The following is a 23,869-nucleotide window of genomic DNA, read 5'->3' as shown; positions in this document are numbered from 1 at the left end:
TACCAAACCAGTATTTATAGATTTTGGAGATGGACTTCTGATTAGTGTTGGACTAATTACGGCCCAAACTATGATGATCTAGCTTAAGATTAATGTAATTATTTTTAGCGTTAACTTTGTTTTTAGTCCAATTGAGCAACTCATATGTGATCGTATACTGGTTGACCACCCGATTCATAGATGATCGGACGATCATACTATACATTTATCGTGTCATTTTTATTTGCATAAAATAATAACATATGTACTAGTGTTTCTTGACAATTTAGGTAAGACAAAAAACACATAGTATGAAAAATAAATACACTAAAGAAATGACAAGATGTATAAAGACAAGACAATGTAACCTCCAATGTCAAATAACCACTGAGAAAAGTTTTATTGGAACATTCATTATCAAATACAAAATCTGTCATGCCATTTGATTCACACAAAATAGTGATAGTGTATGTAAATTGATTTTCTCAACAAGCTAGGTGAGACACAGAACATATAAGGTGGAGAAATGCATACACCGAAGAAATGAATGACAATGAAATCAATAAAAGTTTCAGAGTAACAAATAATGCGACATGAGTACTTCTGCTGATTCACATGAAACAAGGTGAAAGACTATTTAAGAAGGCTACAGAGGATTCTTTTATGTTGTTTTATTTTTATTGTTATTTATTTTGTGTTGCTTTAAATCTGATTTAGTCTACCCTGAGAGCATCCATCTTTGACACTATCTTTCCGTAACAAATCACTCATTGAGATATGTTGAAAAGATTCAAAAATCATCATTTTTTATAATTATTTAGGTTTAAAGTATTTTTTTTATCATTGCAAATAACTTATATTAAAGGTGATAGTTAAATCCTTGTTTATGACATTCATTCGATTACTTGTAAAATCTGAAGTACATGTTTTTGGCTATATTGACTTGGTTCCTCTAAATGTTTTCATACACATTAAATACCAATTTCAACTCGGTACATTGTCTCTAAAAGGTTTAGGGGTCAACTGCTTTAGTATTTCTTTTTCCTACATTTCAAATATTCTTCAGTCTGAACTTTGAGACAGAAATTCTACAAAAATTTTCAGCTAACCTTTTTGAATCAAGATTTCAAAATATTCATTTAGAATATTAGAAAATAATAATATTGAAATAAGTTTTTCTACATAAGCTAAAACTATACTCACAAATTCAAAACTTAACTGTTTGAAAAAGTTAAATGTAAGAACATATATATATATATATATATATATATATATATATATATATATATATATATATATTAATTCATCTCTGAATTATCTAAGTTTACGGAGAAATCATCTGTCAAATTAGAATGAGTAAGTAGCAGATTACAGAAGAGAGAACCGTCAAAAAACGAAGGCTATCAGAGTCGTGATCTATCTTCAGGTCTCAGAGCTGACTATGAAATATACGAAAAGTCATTTTGAATTTCTGATTGGTAATAATAGACATCAAGCTCGTGCTAACAAAATTAATTAAGTAATTATTAAAATAGTGATTCCTTATCTCACTTTTCTACCGTGTTTTGTTCTGATAATTCAAGAACACCAAACATGAGAAAAGAGAACCACTTCAGCTCTCAAATATACATATATATAGCGTTTGCTTCCTGCCCTATACACCAACAAAATCCAAGCAAAAATCTTCTTTCTATAAGATCTTATGGAGGCCAGTGGTTCTGAATTGCCATTGGAAGTTGCAGAAGGGTTCTCGAAGATCAGTGTTGTGGACGATAGCTTCTGTGTAACTTCGCCAACAGAAATAACAGTGAGAAAGAAATACTGCGGAGTGTTGTTAAAGCAAAGATACAAAGTATTAGATGTTAACGGTAATGTCTTGTTTGAAGTTGATGGCTCAGGCCTAGACGTTCGGAAGAAGAGAATGATGCGTGATGGTGGTGGTTCCCCCATACTTACAATGCGTGAGAAGGTAAACCTTTATGTTTTTCATGCATGAATATGATAGAAGTAGTGTCTGATATTGATGTTCTTGAAGATTAATCTGAAATCACTGAGGCATCGGTGGATGGTTCACAAAGGAAGAAGCTCGGAGGAGAAGGATCTGATATTTGGGGTTCAACGATCGCACCCTCTTGACATGAAGCCACGGCTTGATGTGTTCATGGCCGCCGATATGAACGAAGCTATCAGCAGCTTTCAACTTGTCGGGAGCCACATCGACAACTCCTGCAAAATTTACAAAGGAGACACCGTCATTGCAGAGGTGCGTTGTATGCCCTTTCTAAGAATACTGGATTTTAATTATTTTTATTTAATTTTTAACATTGCATAATTAATTTAGCCTAATAGTTTCATTAATAACTAAAAACATAATTTATATTCAACTCGACTAGATTTTTTTTATTTATATCAATCAAAAAATAGTTTCATTAAAAATTAATAAAAAAATTCTAATTAACATCAATGAAAAAATAACTGTTAACGGTAGTAAAATAAACCTTATGGATGTTAATCGATAAATAATTCTAACCTACATTGTGATCAACATGTGCTGTAAACAATCTTAATAAACATTAACACAAAATTCTAATTAATGTTTTGGCATCACATCAACTGAAAATAATACATCATGTTAACGGAAAAAAAATTGTATTTTGATATCAACCAAAAACATTGTTGATATGGACAAAAAATTGCTACCAACATTAGCTAAAAAATAATATTGGCTTATGTTTGTAAACAGTTAACTTTCGTTACAACGATTAAAACTAACAACAACCGGTTTTAACTAAAAGAAAACATTCATTAAGTCGAAAAATCGATGTCGAGCCAATGACATATCAATCTTGAATGAGTGAGGATAAATTTAAGTGAAAAGAGGCTATGAAAAAGTTCCAAATTCTGTATACTTTCATAATTTTTCTTTCTTTTATAGTTATCTATCCAAATAATATATTATACTATAGAATATTTCAAATTCTTTATAGAATAATTATCTTCTAAAATTCTTTATCCAAAATCGTTCAACTAAATTTATTTAATATTACTAAAGATATTTGAATTTGTTTTAGCTAGTTAAAAGTCTAGTCTATATTGAATTAAAAAAATAAGACATCTCTGTAGTTGGTTGAATTCAATAAATTGTATATCATGAACATGTCAATAGTTTATGGTTATCATCAGGGGTATCCTTTTGTTTTAACTCTTTTAATTTAATAAAAAATGTTTTAATTAAGTAAAGTTTCCAATAGTACTATTTATAGAATTAAATTAAAGAAATGAAGTAACTAGAACTTCTATAAATTAAATTAATCTGAGCATCTTTCACATTTATTGTGGTAAGACTCTCTCATTTAACTTTTCAATAAGTTGAGATGAATAAAATGTTTCGTGAGTAAATTATGAAATATATAAATTACTTAACTTAGATTATTAAGCGCAAAGTTCCTGATTTTTTTTTCTCTAAAAATGGAAAAGTGACTACAAACCAAAAAGATAAACTTCAACATGTTTGCAGGTAATTGATGTATATCCAAGAAACAATTTCAGCAATTGGACAGAAAGCTTTAGAGTCAAAATAAATGCAGGGGTGGACTATGCTTTCATTGTTGCCTTACTTGTAATACTCACTGTAAATGATTACATATAGTTGTAGAATACAATTATAAATTCAATTGTATCCATTTTTTAAAACATGTTTTGAACAACATCTTTAAAATATGCTTATATTAAAAAATAAGTAACATAACATAGATCACTGGGAGATCGATCCAATCACATATACAATGAACTTGTTTATTTTAATAAATTTGTCTTCTGACTATTCCACCAGCTGTTCCTTCTCCATCAATATGACAGAAAACTAATCGTTAAAGAACTGATGAACCGACTCAGTGAATTATTTTTTAATTCCATGAAGGTGACGTTGACTGAGATCTGTTCAGAATAATGGACATCAACTACCAACATTTTAACAGGAAGTGTATATGCAACTGGGATTGTGGCCAAAATTTGTTAACTTTCAACATTAAATTATATTCATTTAAAGCAATGAGGCTGGTTTTTGGATTTGGAGGATAGAGATCTTAGAAATGACTAAATTGTTCAGTTTTAGAAAATAAAAAGTAAAACTTCTGCAGACATAATTAAAGAAAACTCAGTTCTACTGCTTAAATGATGTTATTTCTTTGGCATGCTTGTTATTTTACACTGCTAGATATACCAATTTTATAACAAGTAATAATGAGATACAACACCATCCTAAAGACACGTGCCTCGACTGTCAAATGTTTCTGCTATTGTCTCCCTCTCTGAATCTTGAATCTCTGGACTGACCAAAACTTTCATAAATGGAAAGAGATAGGAAAAAGAAGAAAACACAGATGATGAGCTTCTACTGAAAAGCTTTGTATACGTTGGTGGAGATTGCAATCACACTTGTTATTGCAGCTAGTATGACCATAAACAGTGCAATGATTTTGTCCCTTCTAGTTGCTATACCGTATAAATCCCTGCCATTTTTTTGAAACAAAAACAATTTAGAATGGGGTTTTGTTTATTTATTTGGAAATTGCAAGTCTTAAATGGAAGACAAATGAATATAATTACTAGAGAAAATGGTAGATTACCTTAGAACAATAGCACCAGGGAAGACAAAGGAAAGACACACAGTAGATGTTGATCCCACAAACTGAAAGATGTACCAAATATCTGGGACTGCTACAGCAGCAAGGTAGCTCAAGACTAGTAAAACTACAGTGAGACTCACAAATCTCTTAGAGTCAGTGGCTAATAGAGGCTTCTTGGGAAAGAGGAATTCATCTATGTTGGTTCTTAAGGAGAAGTTCAAAACTGGAAAAGTGAGTATAACATGCAATCCATAGCTTAATCGAACTAAAACATTGAGCAAAGAACCAACTGCAGATCCAGTATTCTGGTCAAAATTTACCAGAATATCAGATTGTGTGGAATCCCCAAACAAGAGATACCCAAATAGTCCTATAGAAAAGTAAATAGCTGCACAAAGCAGTAATGCTAATCGAACTGCTGTTGTCATATCTGATGCATTAGCAAGCTCAAATCCAATTGGATGTACTGCAGTTCAAGTAAAATCAATCATCAGTTACCAAATCTACTATAAGGGTAACAAAACCACCATTGATTATAACTTGACAAGTACCATTAAAATGAAATGTGTAAGCTGTGACAATCACTGGAACTGCAGTAAACAGGTCGAAGAAAGTGGTCTGTTCGTCCAAATGAGGAATCAATTTAGGAGACTGTGTTCTTCCTTCTACAATAGCAATTATGGCCAACACAGTACAAGTTGTAACAAAGGCCACAGCAAGAAAAGTTGATATTGCAGAGCTGAACTTCAACGACTCTGCAACCAACACACAATGGCATGATACAAAATAAAATGTTATTCCTGGCTATGCACACTCATGCACATCTTATATCAATAACAAAAAAGAACAAAACTTCTACTTTATTTTCTAATCAAAATTTGAGTGATGAAACTTCAATCTAATACAACAGTATTTAAGTTTTGTTAAATGGGCTAGTAAATTCATGATACAAATTTGAGCATCATAACCACAGTGAAACAAAGAGAAATGTAATGAGAACTTACCTACACGACGGTACAAGACCAATGGAAGCAAAATTAAGAGCAAGATCACTAACAAAGTAAATTCCCTTGAATTCCACCAGTGAACTCCAAACCATTGTTGCAAAACACCCAAGTGTACTTCTCCTTGGCGATTATTACCAGAAAACACATCCGCTGTTCATTGCATCAAGTAACCCAAGTTATCATAATTGATCTTTGAACAAAGTTTTTCTGAGAAATTTTCTCAAAGACTTCTCAAAACATAAAAATAAAAGAAGTGAAGTGACTTTCATTATACATTAAAGTTTTTTCATGCAACATTAAAAAATTAAAATTTATAAAACTTTTATTAAAGTAACTTTTCAGAAGCACCTTTTTAGAAAAGTTAAAAAATAAATAAATAAGTTGAATTGTAAAATAAATCTTTTTCATACATAGATTAGGAGAAAATTATCTGAATTTTACTTCTTACATGTCTTTACATAGAGCTGTTATAAAAAAACTCTGTCCATATCCTAATTAATAAATTTAAAAGAAAGTTAAATATTTGCTTACCAGCAATAATAAGGTACATAATTAAACACCCCATATTAGTAAATCCAACAGCTATCTGAGCTGCTACAGCTCCCACTGGTCCAAATGCCTCTCTCATCACACCAGCATACGTTGTCGTCTGTCCAGCACGCGTGAACCTCATCAGGAACTCTACAGAAAGTTCAGCCAGAAACGCAATCACAAGAATCAACACCAAAGCCGGAATCACACCAAGAACCTTCAAGGTTGCCGGAAGAGACATTATGCCAGCGCCGATTATGCTGTTGGCAACATTGAACACAGCACCAGAAATCGTTGCCGGAGGAACACCACCCTTAGAGTCAGGGAGGAGAGGAACACGAGCTCCGGTCACAGGCGACATTCCAGCAGTGGTGTGTAGGAACAGCGATGATAAGTGTAGTGTCTAACGACAAGATGGTTGGATTTATAATTACTTTACATTCCAATTATTAAGGTTGCGAGGTTACGATAATGCCATTTATGAATTGGCATGGACAAATAAAGGTAGAAGACAAAAGGGTAATATGGTAAATGTGAAAGCGTGAGGATTCGACGTCGTTTATTGCAGGATGGATGAGAAGCGTGATGAACTTGGACGGGAATGTGAAGAATGGCGGTGTGGACCCTTTTTCTTCTTGGTCAAGTAACTTGGAATATGAAGAATGGCTGTGTGGACCCTTTCTCTTATTGGTCAATTACTTATAACCTTTAAAGAATTTGTCTTAAAAGCTGTCCTGACAAAATAATAATTTTTCTTAACTTTTATATAATTATTATATTTAAAATGAACGTTTCATTCAGTGTATTTTATATAAATTTTGTTTTTTATTATATATACAAAATTATTTATAACTTCAAAATTAAATTAAATTTAACAGTAGAAGACAACTTAGACTAGATGTGTAGTTAAAATCAAGATAAGGTAGAAAAAATGTAGTTTATAAAGAATAATTTGTTTTACTGAATACGAAGTAAATCGAAGACCAAAGAATACCTTCAGATAATGGAAAAACATGCTACAAAACAAATAAATAAGAAATAAAATATTAAAAATATCTTAGAATAAGGTTGTCTAAGTAAATTTGTTTGAAAGATAGCAGACCATAAATTACAAATATTCAAATATCTAAATAATTCATGTCAAATAGAATTATGACACGTCAAATAGAATTATGATTCCAGTGGGTTCTTGGAATTGTGTTAACCACAAATAATATATTTTAATAAAAATTTAATAAAAAAAAATATAAATAAGGTGAATTATATCTATATTTTATATCTATATCTATATATATCATAATCATATTCATATTTTTAACTCTTATATTTATAAAATTGATCACGTGAATTTTTTAATTAAAAATTATAATATAAGTTTGTTGTAATTTTGATAAATGAAATCAACACGAGTTTCTGCAAAGTCAAAACTGTTACTGGTTAATTAACTCAAAAGTTACATTTTTACAAAGTTAACATTTGGTTCAATTTGAACTGAGTGAAGCTAACAATTTTAGTTGAGAGAAAAAAATCAGACAAAAAATAAAAAGAAATTTGATATATTATTAAATTTAGAACCAGTTTTCTGTCTTTTTAAATCTTCTAGCACCTGACACCCACAATATAAAAACACGTTGAGTAGAACACCCACACATAACTCAATGTTATGGTAAATCAAAAACACCATCAAAAGGATATTGTATTTTAAACAAATAATAAAGAACTCAATGTTACATGTATAAAGGGTATTCAATAAAAAATAGCTTAAACAAATAATAAAATCATTAACAATATTTAATATCATTTGTTCAACCTGGATTTAATGGATTTTTTAGAAAATCCATCATCCATCAACTTTACTAGTTTAATTTAGATAACCTAACTAAACAAAGATTTTGAATTTTAATTGATTCAGTATATTGGATTCATCAAACCAATCAACCTCTTAATAACATGGCTAATTTTAATCATTAACCATCCCCTGGATTCAAGTTGGTCCATATAGCAATTCCGCTTGTCCCAACAGCAAAAACAATGACCGAAATTGCAATGACTCGATCTTTTGTCTTTGATATGCCATGCATGTCCCTGCATTCAAAAGAGAAGAATGAGAAACAAACTCTGTTTTGCCATCTCTGTGTACAGACAGAAAACATCAATGAATATATAAATTAAGCAAAGTTATAGATATATAAAGAGTAGGAAAATTTGATAGTAGCATATACCTTAGAACTATTGCAGCAGGAAAGATGAATGAGGTGCAAACAACGGTTGTGGATCCCAAGAACTGGAAGAAATACCAAATGTTTGGGATGGCAACAGCCACCAAGTATGTGAGGACTAGCAAAGACAAAGTGAGTGACACAAATCTTGGGGTGTCTGAAGCCAAGGGAGGTTTATTTTTGTTTGAGAAAATAAGTTCATCTATGTTGATCCTCAAGGAATAGTTCATGATGGGGAAGACAAGGGCAAGATGGAGTGCATAGCTTATTCTAACAATATCGTTCAGCAATCGACCAACATGGGTATTGGAGTTTTGATCAAAGTTTACTAACACATCGGGCATGATGGAGTCCCCAAATAATAGGTACGCAAAGAAGCCAATGGCAAAGTAAACAACCACGCATATTACTAATGAAATCTTCACAGCCTTACCCATGTCTGTAACTTTTCCAATCTCTGCTCTAATTGGATGAACTGCATCAAATCATGTGTTCATTCACACAAATAAGCAAATTATTTTCTTCAAAATGAAAAGAAAAAATTATAAATAATCAGTAGGAACTTATAAAATCATGAAACTAACCATTGACATGGAATCCGAAACCAGTGACAAAGACAGGGATAGTGGTGAAAAGATCAAGGACAGTGACTAGAGAGAAATCAGGCACCATCCTTAGTGATTGAGTTTTGCCGGACAACAATGCACTAAACGCCATTGATGAGCATATTGCAAGAAAGACCAATGCTAGTAGGATTGATATTGCAGAAGTATACCTCAGTGAATCTGTTCACAGAAAACATCGAAAACGAAGACACAGGCTATGCTTGATTAGCCAATTGTTAAGACAAAGTGTAGCAATTAATTGCTTATGCATTTGAAAAGTAAGAGTGCTTACCAACACGACGTAACATAACGAGTGGAAGCATTATGAAGAGAGCAACAATAAGAAGAGTAAAAGCACGAGAGGTCCACCAATGGATGCCAAACCATTCTTGTAGAACACCCAAGTGTGTAGTTCCGTTGGACTCATTTCCACACAGCACGTCTCCTTCATAACCCAAGGCAATCAACACACTCAAATTTATACGTATCACAAATTATTAAGAGAAAAAATAGCTCAATCTCCACATGTCATATTTTTTAGTCAAAAATTATTAATAAATTATGGATAACATAGTTTAGCTTGATTTTCACATAATATGTAATCCAAATATTATTTTTTTTCATACATTAAAAACCTTAAATACATATAATGTAGAGAATGGTTGAAACTATGAAGATATGGCGGTGTGAACAGCTTAATTATATCCCCCCCACTTTCAAACACGTTCTATTTTAACTGATATATTAGAAATATTTTTTAAATAAATCTAACATCGCGTTTAATAATTCTCAAATAATTGTATAGATTTAAATAAAGTTTAATCAAAAGTAAATGTATGTGAGAAAAAAAATATGTATTAAATAGTGTATTGTTAATGTTGTTAACACTCAGATTCAAAAAAAAAGATAAAAGTCACGTTAACCTAACTAAAAATGATTTCATTCGTCCACCCTAACAATAGTTTTAGCTTATTAAGAAAAAAAATCAAACTAAGTGATATTTTCAGTAATACATTGATTTTTATTTTAATTGATACATAATAAATTATTTTCTGTTTCAATTAAAGTGAAATATTTATTAAAAATGAAATAATTTTAATAAAAACGTTTCAAAACAGAATATCTATTATTGTTAGAAAAAAAATGGTAACCATAATAATGGAGATTTTAATAATTATTTACTGTATACCCTACTCCCACAATTGCAAATCAATTATTAGTCACAGATCCATTGAAATTTTCATTTCTCAGGAATACAATCACCCAAAATACAAAAAGTGCAGGTAAAAAGAAAAGACTAAAAATAATCACAAGTTCATTTCTACTGGTTTAGCAATAATTTGATTCTAATACTTTAATTCTAAAACGTATTCATTTTAATTCTTTTATTCTAGTTAAAAATAAAATAAAAATAATATATGCATATAGACAAGAACTCCAAAAATAAGGAAGAGGAAATTACCTAGAATAATGAGATATATAATGAGGATTCCGAAATTGGTTATGAGAACGCAAATCTTAACGGCGAGGGATCCAACGGACCCAAACGATTCCCCCATCATGCCCGCGTAAGTAGTGGATTTTCCGGAACTCGTGTACCTCAGCATAAATTCCACGGTCACATCTGTTACAAGTGCCACCAACAGGATCACCAGGAACCCCGGAACTATGCCCAGCACCTTCATCGTCGCCGGAACCGACATGATTCCGGCACCGATCATGGTCGTCGATATGTTGAACACCGCTCCGCTGATTGACCCATTCGGCGCACCCCGATCCTCCGCCGAGTGCTCGCATTCCGGCGACAGGAGAGGCTGGACTGCTTCAGTGATGTCGGAGTGAGATGCAATCTTCATTCGGAAATCATGAATGTTGTGTATTGGAAGAAGAGTGGGAGACACAAGCTCGCCATTTTTATCCTTTTCCTATTACCTCCTTTTATCAGTGACAAAAAAACAAAACTCCTTATTTAAAAAACAACTCAAACAACATTCTTTTTTCTTTTTTCTTTATCTGTTTCTAACGTATATGTGACTTTGATTATTCTTGAAAAATATCCGTCAACTCAACAAAGTAATGTCTATTTTTTTTTTGTTTCATATTTTATGGTTTTAATTAAAATACAAAAAATAGTGTTTAGAAGCATAATTTTAGATATTTTTTTATAATTAAAATGAAGTTGTGATATTATATGTTTTTATGACGTGTAATTCTGATCTTCTGCGTGGGAACCTCTGTTATGTTTTGTCCTTATCGTAGAAATGGGATCGACTTTGATGATTCATATCTTATCTTAATCCACTGAACTCATATTTTTAATTTTCCACAAAAATTAGTGACAACAGGTTTATATTTAATTTAATGAAGAATTGGATCCCAAAGGCACGTAGATACAAAAACGAAAATAAACGAATCAATATAAATTTTGTTGTACCAATTCAAGTTACACAAATTAGCTATACAAAACCAATGACAAACACATAAACTAAGTTAGTAACCTAGTCTATTTTTAACTAAAAATCTAAAAACTTTTTCCACTAGTATTCTAACTAGTCTAAGCTATCTATATTTTCTAAAAATATTATAATTGAAGAAAACTAATAAACATAATTGTCATGTACTAAACTAATGCTACACTCCTAAGCCAGTGAAGAAAAGTAACTAAGGTAGATCTTATGCACCTAACACTACTAGATTACCTATTCTTACGAACTAAATCTAGAGTCCTAATCTTAAAAATGCAAAACTAAACTACTAAAAACTAAAGGCAAGCTAGACACTCCTAAAAATATGCTAAAACTATTCTATTAACACTAATTCTAAAATAAAAGAGAATTTAGCAAAATAAGAGAACCTACTCTGATATGAGCTAATTAACTAAAATAAATCCTAAAGAAGACACCATTATCTAGTAAAAACATCACAAAATATGTACTTAACAATTACACATACTTAAATTTGAAAGTTAACTAGTTCAACACGAAAAATATTTAGACACGATGAATGATATGTTCTTGAATAACTGTAATGCAGAACACAATGCTACGCAGTTACATTCATCAGTGAAGAACTTTAGCATAGTAATGAGGCATGGACTTTGGAGTTGTTGTTCAATCATTTTTTGATGGAACACTACCTTGTTCTTCCATGTGCAGGTGCACCATAGACGATCTTTTACTTGAAATGTTTTTCGTGATTTCAACTAGTAATGCTGCATCATTTTGACGTTTAGGATACACAATTCTGACATGGCTTAGCAAATTGTAGTGGTATTCTTCCATGTTTTTCAAACAGTTCAATCGATAGAGAATATACAAAAATGTACATGTCAAAGAAATATTAATAAACATTATAGAATAACTATTCATGATAACTTGTCTTGTTTGTTTTATGCTAAAGCATGTCCAAGTTGAAAAAGATTTGTGCGACTTTTTTTACAAAATTATGATAATTGTTTTATCAATATTCTTCAAACATACAAAATTTATCAAATAAACACTTGGTCTCCTCCTTTATAACTGGTTTAAGACACATTTTTTCATTCTGATTAACTTAATTTTTCTTATTCTCAAGAGAAGTAATCAAGCTCATCATTTCACCTTTCACCATTAGCAATCTTTCTTCTTCTTAAATGCACATGATCAACAATGCATTAATAGATCACTTATTCTTATATGTGTTATAAGAAATTTTAAAATGAGCATATTTATGAAGTTGAGTGCACAAAATATAATGTACCGGAAACGAATCAAACATTGTAACTTCCAAGGTTTTGAGTTGAGTCACAAAGTCCCTTATGCGCATGATGTGATCACACACTCCCTTAATCCATGAGCTTTAAAGATGAAAATGTATGATAATAATATTGAGAGGAGATTTATCAATTGTGATAGATAGTTCATCAATAACCTTTAATAAATCTCTCATATTGTCATGCTAATCAACAAAACTTTGAACTCTAACAAAAAAAATGTTAATATAAAGACAATTTAGCATTTCTCACTTTTCATAAAGATCAATAACAACTAGAGTGGTGATTTCAATAATAACCCGTGGTTCTGATTTTCTAATACCATAATTCATATTAGAAATATTCACAAATAAAGAAAGTGCAAATTTTAAAATACATTTTCATCATCATGATTTGGGATTATAGGAAACATCATTTTTAATCATGTAAACATGTTTTAATAAATGAATCGAGTGACATAAAATTTACTTGTAAGTTAAATCTTATTCACTTATACTCGTATAACTTAATGATAAAACTATTAGGCTATGTTTCTTTCTCAAGTGAAAAATATAAAAAATATAATCTAATATTTCATTATAATTAATCATATAAACATAAAAAATTCTGGATAAAAGTTAAGGTATAATTAATTACAATTAATGTTTATTATGTGATTATAAATATCAATCAATTATAAATGTTGTGGCTATTATTTAATTCATTAAAGTTATATTCACAATTCAAACCTTAAAAAAATAAAAAAATTACATCAACATTATTTTTATTTATAATGCAATCAGCATAAATAATAATATTCATATATAAATTAAATATACAACCTATAATTTATATTAACCCATCTAGTGCAATCAAGGAATGAGTTTGAAACCTTCATAACATATATTTTTTAATCTATTATTAGTTTTGTACAAAATCATATATTAATATTTTCTTCAATTGAGTTGTTTTATCAAATAAATTCAAAATAGAATAAGCATACATGAACTCATATTGGAATTCAAACAACTGTATTATTTAACCACCACCCCATAAGTATTTCACTTTGAAATATTTATATTGCATGGATATTATTAACTCAGTGTACCAAACTGTTGAAGTAATATAGATTGTAAGTCCAAAAGAAATTTGTGTTTGTTTAGATAGTTATAATTATTTACTAGTTTAAGCAATTAATATAAGCAACGAGTGGTTCAAATAAGTTGAAAACATGTAAAATTACTCAATATAAAGGTTATAAAGTAATATGAGTAAAGACTCGTCGGGGTTGGATTTCATGACCCAAACTCCAAGGACTCATCCATACAATATATCATTAACATATTCAAGCATTCACATCATAGGTAAACAAGCCCTAATTTCCTAGAAACAAGTTATAAACCTTTATGAAAAAAATACTAATCCCTTAAATATTCAAACACAAGATTTTCATTAAGAAAAGATGTATAGAATGACCAAGAGTCATGGTCTATGTCTAGAGGCAAGTCTATTGGTTATTCTATCCATGTCTAGGTTCCAAAGCATTTTCCAATGCTTAGCTATCAACAAAATAGCATAGATATTCTATCATGCAAGTGAATAAAATGGATAGAACACAAGAAATATGAAAGATATTCTATTGCATAGAAAGAACTACAAAGAATTTAGGTACATTACATCCAACCCTAATGAAATGGAGTTTAGCTATACATTGTAGAACACAAGGATGGATTGGATGATGAAAAGGATGAAGGAAGATGAAGTTTTTGAACCCTAGAAGTGCTTCAACCCGTGTTTTGAGCTTTAGTTGTGTTCCCACGTTCAAAACTATATTTTTTTTCAATTCTTGACACTTTAAAGGGTCACCAAAAAGTGATCACTCGTTGAGCCACCAAATCCTCTCGCTGGGCTAGAGGTATCTTTCATATTCATAACTTTTTTTCAGCTCGCTAGGCCTCCTGGATGGGTTAGCATTGTCAGGCTCTCGCTGGGCGAGTAGAGTTGGCTCGTTGGGCGAGCCACTTCTGGCAGCAACACTTTGCAATGCTCCAATCTTCTAATTTCCTACAAAATAATCCAAAAACATATGAGTATCTAAATCTATAATACCTATATACAAGTCTTGCAATACCTGATAAAAAGACAAATGAGGGGTTTTACTATGTGTGAATAAGTAATTATCTCACTTATCATATATAAAACAAAATTATATACTCTCCTTATTTTTAACAAAAATAAAATGTCCAATTTGATTAATTTCAAACCTTAAAATAGTAAACACATTCGTTGTCTAAAACTAGTGTCATTACCATAAGCAAGCGAGAAAACTTCGTACTACATGAGCACACAATAGATCTCAAACTCTTTAGAGCAAATTCGACAAAGCCTCTAAGGGCTTCAATGTTGATGTCCTAAGATCTTTTATACCCATAAGAACAAAGCATGACATTAGATTAGCATCACCTCACCAATGATGACACATCCAATATCGACAATGTCAGGTCTAACATCAAACACAATTAATGAAAAAATAATAATTGTGAAAACACAAAGGTATTTAATTTTAGGCTTAATTGCTTACTTGGTCCCTATGTTAAGTGGGTTTTTTCAGTTTAGTACCCGATTTTAAAAGTGTATACATTGAGTCCTAAAGTTGTAAAAATTGTATGAATTAAGTCCATTCCGTTAAATTGGCATAAATAGAGTTAACTCCGCGCTGACGTGGCTGCACTTTTTTTATCTCTCCCCTGCTCTTCCTGCCATCTTTTTTTGTCTCTTTTCTATTCCTCTCAACATTAATTAAAAGCAGTAAGTGAATAGACTTTTTTTCTCTCCTCTGCTCTTCTTGTCATCTCCTTCACCCTTGGCCGTTCGGTTCAAGCGTCCTCTACCTTTCGAAGAAATTGTCTCTTCACCCATTACTCTACCGTTCAGTGAATCAGTATTCGGTCGTTCGACGCGGAGGTCCTCGGCCATTCGGTTCAAGCGTCCTCTGTCGTTCAGTGCATCAGTCTCTTTCTTTGTTCCATCTATTACAAACAGCGGCGCAATTTAGGTATGTGAAGGTTTCGCAATGGAAGTTGTTGTACGAGAATGATGGAGAAGGGGGTGGGCCGGTGGTGCCCTGGTTATGCAAAGTTATGGAGGTTTCTGGTGAAGAAGATGAGTGTGGCGGCTTCGACGTGCTTTTTTGATTGGGGGTTTTGTAACACGTGCAAGGCATGACAATAACGAGGTGGGTGAATCAGTTGCACATAGTGGCCGAGTGTCGGATGAAGGAAGGAAGGAAGTGAAGCCGAAAGTGTCAAGCCGAACGACAAAGTGTAAAGCCGAGAAGAGGAAAGGGGAATTTTCACCGAGCGGCAGAGAAACTTTGCACCGAACACCAGAGGAATTTTTGAACCGAACTGTAAAGTGTCAAGTCGAGAGGGAGGAAGGGGAATGCGTAGAGGAACACGTCGGCAGAAGGAGAAAAAGAAAAAAAAATTGTCCTACAATTATGAAAATCATAAATATAGAAAGAGAAAAAGTTGAACGTTAGAGAAGAAAAAAATCAAGTTTTATAGCCAGCGCGGAGTTAACTCTGTTTATGTCAATTTAATGAAAGAGACTTAATTCATACCATTTTTACAACTTTAGAAATCAAGGTATACACTTTTAAAAATCGGATAATAAACCGAAAAAACTCAATTAAGGTAGAGATTAAGTAAGTTGTGATACCAAATGAAAACTTAAAGGAAAAAAAAGAAGGAAAGTCTAACCTCCCACCGTTGCCACGACGATAATCTTTTATTGTAATTTTTAATTTGAAATTCTCGCCCTCATCAACTTTGATGGTCTAATATAATATAAAAAAGAACATATTTAATGATCAAACACACAAAGCAGTTATATATTTTATAAAACTCTCTAAGTCATATAATAATTATTAGAATAAATTATTCTAAATTTTTGTGAAATTACATTATTTAAATTCATACAATAAATCTAAAAATTGATTAACTAAATATACCGTAATTAGGGAAATATTTAATCTGAATATTTGTATTATTCCACATATTTAAAAAATTGTCAACATAATTTTTTGATATAATAATTATTATATGATAGTTTGATATAAAGCCTTTTATTGTTTATTATTAATCTTGTAGCATATGTTAAAATATTTTGGAGCAAAATGTATGATAATACTACATCGATGAAAGTGCATTTTTAGTAAAAAAAAATTGTTTGTAATGGATGAAATGGCGGAACGAGCGGACCCGGGAAAGCATCTTCCTAATTGGAAAAACTAACCATTGTTGTAATTGCGTGTAAAACTTCCCATTAGCGTTAGAGTTTAATTTGATGATAAAGAGTTTCTATCAAGGAACAATTAACGAAGACTGCATGAAGGAGAGGGAATCGATCGATTGATTCCAATAATTAAAAACATGGGCGATCATTTGGCTAGGGCCCAGGATTTCGAGAGCAAGGCAGAGAAGAGGCTCACCGGTTGGGGTTTGTTTGGCTCCAAATTCGAGGACGCCGCTGATCTCTTCGACAAATCCGCCAATTCCTACAAGTTGGCCAAATCATGTAACCTTGATTTTCTCCAAATCTTTAGATTAATGATTATTAATGGCGATCATGTCATGTTGGTTAAGGTTTGGGATTATATTAATGTTTCAGGGGATAAAGCAGGAGCCACGTACATCAAATTGGCGAATTGTCATTTGAAGGTAACTAGTCGGTTTCGTTTCGTTTTTTTTTTTTTGTGTATTTGTTCTGATTTGATTTTCTTTACGTGCTGTGACGAATTGAATTGTTGTAGTTGGAAAGCAAGCATGAAGCTGCCCAAGCTTATGTTGACGCTGCGCATTGCTATAAAAAAACTAACATAAATGGTATTTTTGCGGTTACAATTTACATACATTAGGATTATGTTTTTGAGAACAATTGAACATGTTTCTTTTTGTTTGCTTGTGTGCGTGTGTTTGGGGTCAAGTTCACATGTGCTTGTTCGTGATCAAATTGTGTAATGCATGCCGGTGCTTAATTGAATTTTCGATGTTGAGGTTCTTTTTGTATCTTTTTAATGCAGAGGCTGTATCTTGCTTAGACAATGCTGTAAATATTTTTTGTGAGATTGGAAGACTCTCTATGGCTGCTAGATATTTGAAGGTATCTTACTATTATTTTTATTTGGAGGTATCCTTTTTCCATTTGACAATGCTTTTTCGGGCTTTCCAGCAGGAATTGTGGTGCATGTATCATGATTGGCTTGAATATTTCTGTATGCGCAGGAAATTGCTGAGTTATATGAGGCTGAACAAAATATCGAGCAGGCAGTAATTTACTTTGAAAGAGCGGCTGATTTTTATGAAAATGAAGAAGTGAACACTTCTGCAAACCAGTGCAAGCAAAAAGTTGCTCAATACTCTGCACAGCTAGAACAGTAAGATTTTTCTAATTTTCTGCTTATTTTGATGTTCTTTGTTCCAGTGAACTGTGAGAGCATTGATAATAATGCTTGAAGATAGTTTTCTTCTGTTGTTCTGTGTTTGTTCGTTACTATGTTTTTTGATTTAGTAAGCTGGCATTCCTCTGTATCACCCCTAGCCTCTACCGCTGGGTTACGTGTTTTGACAAATATTAGCCGATTGCTTCATTTAATCTTATTCATATATTGACGTTATTCATATATTGGCAGTAACTTCGAATAATGTCAAGGAACTTTATCATAGCCTTCTCTGTATGTTAAATAGAATATGAACTGTTCTAATTTTTTATATATCTCCAGATATCAGAGGTCAATTGAGATTTACGAAGAGATTGCTCGCCAGTCTCTAAACAATAATTTGCTGAAGTATGGAGTTAAAGGACATCTTCTTAATGCTGGCATTTGCCAACTTTGTAGAGGCGATGTTGTTGCTATTACCAATGCACTGGAGCGATATCAGGTCCGAAATTTTCTATGAATTTACATCTTGAGACTCAGATAACATAACCAGTTACTAAATTCTTCGGAATGTATTTGTTTATGCAGGATATAGATCCAACATTTTCAGGAACACGTGAATATAGATTTCTTGCAGTACGTTTGTGTGCTCTTTGTTTCTCTTAATTTCACGGGCTATTTCATTATTCATTCCCGATAATGTACTGACAATTTTAAAAAATGGACAGGATATTGTTGCTGCAATTGATGAAGAAGATGTTGGAAAGTTTACTGAAGTTGTAAAAGAATTTGATAGCATGACCCCTCTGGTAAGCTTCAAATAGTTGTCAAATCAATAAGAATTTTTTTTTATGTAGTTAAGATCTATATTCTTGTTGAAGAAATGTACATATCAAAATTGAATTAACCCAATTGTCAACAATTTAGTGATCTTGTTCTCTCTAATTTGCATCTGCGTTGAATGTTCCTGTGAAATATTGATTTATTCATTTAAAAACATAGGTTGGACGATAGTACTTTTCTGCGCTAGTTATATTGAGAAATTTGAGTCAGACACTATAAAATTGAATTGAATTCTACAATTTTATGAGATGAACGTTAAGGAAAAATAATTCTCATTATTTTTGTGTACTATGTTGAACCCAGTTATGAACTGTTGTGATTGTTAACCTAAACTCTCATTTGATCAACATTGAGTGTTTACGTCAATGTTTTGTAGGACTCTTGGAAGACAACACTTCTTTTGAGGGTGAAGGATAAACTGAAAGCCAAAGAACTTGAGGAGGATGATCTTACTTGAATTGGATAATAGTCTTCTTTTGGTTGGATATCTTGTTTGATATTTTTATGGTTCTTTGTCTAGTTGCTCATCTCACTACTAATATAAATTGTACTTTGCTTTGAGTTTCAATTGGAATGGTCTTCATGAATTCTTGAAATGAATATGTTGAGGTAGCTAGAGTTAATCTGTTGATCCACTTTTATTGGATTTGCATATATATCCTGGACAGTTTTCATCATAAAGAGATTTTATAGTAGCAATTTATTTGGAGGAATGAAAAGCCTTCAGTATGGATCTACCATAGAATGTCTCAGTACTATTTTTAATCAAGCCGTGCCATCTTCATATTCTCATATTTTCATAATTATTGTTTTTATAAATGAACGGTATGATTTAATGAGTATGGGAAAAACTAAATTTCAAAAAGTCTAAAATTTTTACCTGCTAATTTTTCAACCCATTAAAAAAGAAGCACCTTGATTGTCATTTTTGCTAGCAGTTGCACTACAACCTAAAGCCTGATAGGTGGAAGACAGCTAACTAATGATGTTTTAGTTGTTGTTATTATCAACATGTTAGTTGTATTTTAACTCTTATGTGCTTACATCTTCTTCATAAATATAATCGCACATACATCATCATATACTCTAAAACTATAAGTAGATATATAATAATAGTAACAATAATAATAATAGTTATTGTTATTATTATTTAATATTCTTTGATGTTGTGAAACAGGTAATCAGATGTAAACGCTGAAATAAACAGCATCTCATAGTTGTTCAAAGTGATATCATCTTAATTAATATCTATTTAATTTATCAGCCGACATAAAAGAAGGTATTGATCTTCTAAAAAAAGCAAAAAAAATTATATTTTAAACATCTGCCGAAACTATTATTACTCGTGTTTATACTACTTAATTATACATTCAAAAAGTATAATATTGATTTTTCGCAGAATTAATAAATCATACAGGGTAAGGAAAAGGAAAAGGGGCAGGAATAAAGCAGCCATCACGTAATCAAGATAATAAGTTTACGAAAAGAAAGAAAAATGATATTAATTAGCGTATTCGTCATGGTCGCAGTGGCTGGTTGGGACCTGTCTTTCCCTTCCACAATGATAAGCTTCTAGATAAATTCAAACCTGTCAGTTTGAATTTTTAAAAGTCAAGTAAATTAAGAAAGAAAAAATGTCCACATAAATAATAATAATAAAAAAGTAAACCTCTGTTGTTTAAATAAAGAGTAGGAAAATGAAAAAAGAAGAAGTAATTTTTACTTATTTAAATAAATAATATAAATACAAAAAAGGGGTCCCACCTCCAAATTTTTCTTTGTATTTTTGAAAGAAACCTCCGAATTTCTTTTTCTTTGATTATTTCCATCCACTAATGTAATAATAGTCCAAACAATACAAAAAAAACACATGATATATCGTTTTTTATTATCCTCTTTTTGACTCAACCACACAGTATGACTGTCGACATGGTTGTCGGAAGAAAAAATAAATATAATTTCCAATTTCGACCCATCAAATAAATTGTCAATATTTTCAATAAATTGTCAATATTTTCAATGTGTTGTTCTTTTAGTTTTCGGGGAATTGGCATTCTGCAATCCGTTTGACCAGATGCTGGGAAACAAACAACTTACCCGTTCGTTTCACATGCGATTTCTTTGTTTTACTTTGTACAGTTTGTACTTTCCAGAGTTTAGATTCGTGATTTGCTTGTGAGATTTTACAGAGAATATAACTCTTGCTTGGATTCAAACGCTTTCTTCCTTTTTTGTCACCTTACAGGTACGTTTTTAATTGCTTGCTCTTAACGCCTCGTACCTTCAACCTTTGATGTTATTGTTCTATTTTTTTTTTCTTCCTTTGCTCTTTTTCTTGAGACGAATCAATTGGTATTATTTACATTAGTTTTGTGTAATTATCAGTTGATATTTTTGTTGTGATACTTTTTTGTTGTGAATAAATTATCTGTTTACTAGGTTATCGTCGCATATATTAAAAAAAAGTCTGAATTTTTGTCTTTGTGCTAATGAATACCCGTGAATTTGATATGGGTTTGAAAATTTAGCACAAATGTTATGTTCTTATCCTCGCTGATTTTGTTCCTACAATTGATTGTTGGGTTCTGATTTTGATTGAGAAGGCTCAGGCTTCATATCAGAATGGTTTCGGTTGATAATGGTAAAGATGAAATTGAGGAACCTAATGGAAATAAAGTAAATGACGTTGCTTCCATAGATATTTCAACATCTGGAAGAACGCTGGTGGGCGATGAAAACTCTCAGAAGAAGTTCCAGGGCACCTTGGGTTTTATTCCCAATAGGATCAACTTGTTGAAATTTGGGTCTGCATCTGCCAAATTCAAGCGGCTTGCAACAGAAAAGGACCAGATTTCGCAGGGTGTGCCTTCACCGAGTTCTCTTCGCTTGAGGGAGCGCTTCAGTGGCATGTTTGCTAAGAAACTTGACTGGGGTTCACTCAAGAAGATGTGTGTTGAATGGATTAGGGACCCAATGAACATGGCCCTTTTTGTGTGGATCTTGTGTGTTGCTGTTTCTGGTGCAATTCTGTTCCTTGTCATGACTGGCATGTTGAATGGTGTGCTGCCAAGGAAGTCTCAGAGAAATGCATGGTTTGAAGTGAACAATCAAATACTCAACGCACTGTTTACACTGATGTGTTTGTACCAGCATCCACAGAGATGCTACCACCTTGTGCTTCTGTGCAGGTGGAGTCCACTAGATATTTCAAAACTTCGAAAGGTGTATTGCAAGAATGGGACTTATAAGCCCCATGAGTGGGCACACATGATGGTAGTGATCATTCTCCTTAATTTGAACTGTTTTGCTCAATATGCACTTTGTGGTCTAAACTGGGGGTATAAAAGATCTGACCGCCCGGCCATAGGAGTTGGAATATGCATATCTTTTGCTATTGGTGCGCCTGCAGTGGCTGGTCTGTATTCCATTCTTAGCCCTCTAGGTAAAGATTATATTTCTCAGATGGATGAAGAAGCACAGGTTCAAGATTCTGTTGCTCAGGGGCAAGATCAGCTGAGAGTGAAATCATTTCAGAAGAAATATTCATTTGCATCCAGACAGCAACAGAGGGTTATTGAAAGTAGGCCACAGTGGAGTGGAGGAATACTTGACATTTGGAATGACATTTCGCAAGCATATCTATCACTTTTCTGTACATTTTGTGTCTTTGGTTGGAACATGGAGAGACTTGGCTTTGGAAACATGTATGTTCACATTGCTACTTTTATGCTGTTCTGTATGGCTCCCTTCTGGATCTTTACCTTGGCTGCTGTTAATATTGAGAATGACACTGTTAGACAGGCTCTAGTGGCTACTGGAATCATTCTTTGTTTTTTTGGTGCACTCTATGGTGGCTTTTGGAGGATCCAAATGAGAAAAAGGTTCAATTTGCCTTCTTATAACTTTTGTTTTGGCAAACCTTCAGCTTCTGATTGTACACTTTGGTTATGTTGTTGCTGGTGCTCTCTTGCACAAGAAGTAAGGACGGCAAATAGCTATGACATTGTAGAAGACAAATTATGCAGGAAAGAAGGTTCTTACAGTGACCAACAGCCAATGTCACCTTTGCCTCGTGAAGATGTGGCATCAAGTAAATCTGGCACAAGTTCTCCTTTGGGTAACTCTTCCCCTTCTATGATCAAGCCATCCAGTCCTCTAAGTTCAAGTAGTTTCTTGAAGGAATATCGTAGCCCTGAGAGACCACTATCTACTGTAAAAGAAGAGCTTTCTGAAAGAGTTAAAGATGATACAATGAACCCACCTACTCCACCATTAATAAAAAGGGAATCTCTTAGTCCTTGAAGGTGAAAGGTGGGGATGCTTTCTGCTTCCTGCTAAACATGGGATTATATGGGATGGTCCATTAAATTTTGTGCTAAGTATATCCTAATTGATGGTTTTATCCTCTCAGTTCTCAGTGTATATCAACCTTGAATTTTATGTTAGGAAGTACATTCTTGATGTTGAACATCAGTCACACTGTGTAACTAATTGAGTAGATGTATGCTTGAAACCAAGGTCCTTTTCTTTCTTTTTCGAGGTTTTCTTTACAATTTTCCCCGAAGATGAGATGATTTTCAACGACAGAGGAAATGGTTGTAGAGAACATTGTACATTCTTAAATCTTACCGTGTTCCTTCTTGTGAGAGTTAAAATAAATGATTGTGCATACACAACCAGGTTTCCTGTTCATTTCAAGGCATTGGCTACAGCTTGTTCAATCCAAGATATATCCATGAATGCATTACTGTGATTTTATCAATCACAAGGAGCATCTTTTGTTAAGTGATTGTATATATTGTATTGGAGGGGGCGTAGGTAGGAGACAGAACAATCTAATTCAAATTTATTATTTTAATTAAACTTAAATACTAATTTAATTTCTAT

The 23,869-nt window shown here is 32.3% G+C and overlaps 5 protein-coding genes across 5 annotated transcripts; 3 read left to right on the top strand and 2 right to left on the bottom strand.

Moving 5' to 3' along the window:
• The first annotated feature begins 1,538 nt into the window (after positions 1 to 1,538).
• On the top strand, positions 1,539 to 3,981 carry LOC124828452 (protein LURP-one-related 10-like). The gene is made up of 3 exons (XM_088093720.1): positions 1,539 to 1,948; positions 2,015 to 2,242; positions 3,497 to 3,981. Exons 1-3 carry the CDS (start codon positions 1,682 to 1,684, stop codon positions 3,626 to 3,628), a joined length of 627 nt encoding a protein of 208 aa, XP_087949846.1. The 5' UTR covers positions 1,539 to 1,681; the 3' UTR covers positions 3,629 to 3,981.
• A 143-nt stretch (positions 3,982 to 4,124) lies between these two features.
• LOC124828451 (amino acid transporter AVT6C-like) lies at positions 4,125 to 6,571 on the bottom strand. Its single transcript, XM_047301739.2, has 5 exons — positions 6,146 to 6,571; positions 5,612 to 5,764; positions 5,159 to 5,362; positions 4,608 to 5,073; positions 4,125 to 4,490 (listed from the first exon to the last, which is right to left on the bottom strand). Exons 1-5 carry the CDS (start codon positions 6,504 to 6,506, stop codon positions 4,373 to 4,375), a joined length of 1,302 nt encoding a protein of 433 aa, XP_047157695.2. The 5' UTR covers positions 6,507 to 6,571; the 3' UTR covers positions 4,125 to 4,372.
• A 1,306-nt stretch (positions 6,572 to 7,877) lies between these two features.
• Positions 7,878 to 10,966, bottom strand: LOC124828453 (amino acid transporter AVT6C-like). The gene is made up of 5 exons (XM_047301742.2): positions 10,432 to 10,966; positions 9,262 to 9,414; positions 8,949 to 9,149; positions 8,368 to 8,839; positions 7,878 to 8,230 (listed from the first exon to the last, which is right to left on the bottom strand). The coding sequence occupies exons 1-5, from the start codon at positions 10,823 to 10,825 to the stop codon at positions 8,113 to 8,115; spliced, it is 1,338 nt and encodes a 445-aa protein (XP_047157698.1). The 5' UTR covers positions 10,826 to 10,966; the 3' UTR covers positions 7,878 to 8,112.
• A 5,955-nt stretch (positions 10,967 to 16,921) lies between these two features.
• On the top strand, positions 16,922 to 19,611 carry LOC124828454 (alpha-soluble NSF attachment protein 2-like). The gene is made up of 9 exons (XM_088103507.1): positions 16,922 to 17,277; positions 17,371 to 17,420; positions 17,513 to 17,585; positions 17,783 to 17,862; positions 17,985 to 18,136; positions 18,482 to 18,641; positions 18,728 to 18,775; positions 18,868 to 18,948; positions 19,359 to 19,611. The coding sequence occupies exons 1-9, from the start codon at positions 17,133 to 17,135 to the stop codon at positions 19,437 to 19,439; spliced, it is 870 nt and encodes a 289-aa protein (XP_087959633.1). The 5' UTR covers positions 16,922 to 17,132; the 3' UTR covers positions 19,440 to 19,611.
• Positions 19,612 to 20,912: 1,301 nt separating this feature from the next.
• On the top strand, positions 20,913 to 23,674 carry LOC124828455 (uncharacterized). Its single transcript, XM_047301743.2, has 2 exons — positions 20,913 to 21,227; positions 21,586 to 23,674. The coding sequence occupies exon 2, from the start codon at positions 21,605 to 21,607 to the stop codon at positions 23,282 to 23,284; it is 1,680 nt and encodes a 559-aa protein (XP_047157699.2). The 5' UTR covers positions 20,913 to 21,227; positions 21,586 to 21,604; the 3' UTR covers positions 23,285 to 23,674.
• Positions 23,675 to 23,869: the final 195 nt, after the last annotated feature.

The sequence above is a fragment of the Vigna umbellata genome, chromosome 1 (assembly GCF_029865625.1).
Source record: "Vigna umbellata cultivar VRB3 chromosome 1, Vumbellata_1.0, whole genome shotgun sequence".
Classification (NCBI taxonomy): Eukaryota; Viridiplantae; Streptophyta; class Magnoliopsida; order Fabales; family Fabaceae; genus Vigna; species Vigna umbellata.
Note: the sequence above shows the minus strand (reverse complement) of the source record. Positions and strands in the feature narration are given on the sequence as shown.

Excerpts from the sequence above, each read along its gene's own strand:
- LOC124828451 (XM_047301739.2), bottom strand. The coding sequence starts at position 6,506 with ATGTCGCCTGTGACCGGAGCTCGTGTTCCTCTCCTCCCTGACTCTAAG. Across the intron at positions 5,765-6,145 it reads TATGTACCTTATTATTGCTG|CGGATGTGTTTTCTGGTAAT; the intron begins GTAAGCAAATAT and ends TGCAATGAACAG. Across the intron at positions 5,363-5,611 it reads GGTCTTGTACCGTCGTGTAG|AGTCGTTGAAGTTCAGCTCT; the intron begins GTAAGTTCTCAT and ends TGTTGGTTGCAG.
- LOC124828454 (XM_088103507.1), top strand. The coding sequence starts at position 17,133 with ATGGGCGATCATTTGGCTAGGGCCCAGGATTTCGAGAGCAAGGCAGAG. Across the intron at positions 17,278-17,370 it reads CTACAAGTTGGCCAAATCAT|GGGATAAAGCAGGAGCCACG; the intron begins GTAACCTTGATT and ends TTAATGTTTCAG. Across the intron at positions 18,949-19,358 it reads TTGATAGCATGACCCCTCTG|GACTCTTGGAAGACAACACT; the intron begins GTAAGCTTCAAA and ends AATGTTTTGTAG.
- LOC124828452 (XM_088093720.1), top strand. The coding sequence starts at position 1,682 with ATGGAGGCCAGTGGTTCTGAATTGCCATTGGAAGTTGCAGAAGGGTTC. Across the intron at positions 1,949-2,014 it reads TACTTACAATGCGTGAGAAG|ATTAATCTGAAATCACTGAG; the intron begins GTAAACCTTTAT and ends ATGTTCTTGAAG. Across the intron at positions 2,243-3,496 it reads GAGACACCGTCATTGCAGAG|GTAATTGATGTATATCCAAG; the intron begins GTGCGTTGTATG and ends ACATGTTTGCAG.
- LOC124828455 (XM_047301743.2), top strand. The coding sequence starts at position 21,605 with ATGGTTTCGGTTGATAATGGTAAAGATGAAATTGAGGAACCTAATGGA.
- LOC124828453 (XM_047301742.2), bottom strand. The coding sequence starts at position 10,825 with ATGAAGATTGCATCTCACTCCGACATCACTGAAGCAGTCCAGCCTCTC. Across the intron at positions 9,150-9,261 it reads CGTTATGTTACGTCGTGTTG|ATTCACTGAGGTATACTTCT; the intron begins GTAAGCACTCTT and ends TTCTGTGAACAG. Across the intron at positions 8,840-8,948 it reads TTTCGGATTCCATGTCAATG|TTCATCCAATTAGAGCAGAG; the intron begins GTTAGTTTCATG and ends GATTTGATGCAG.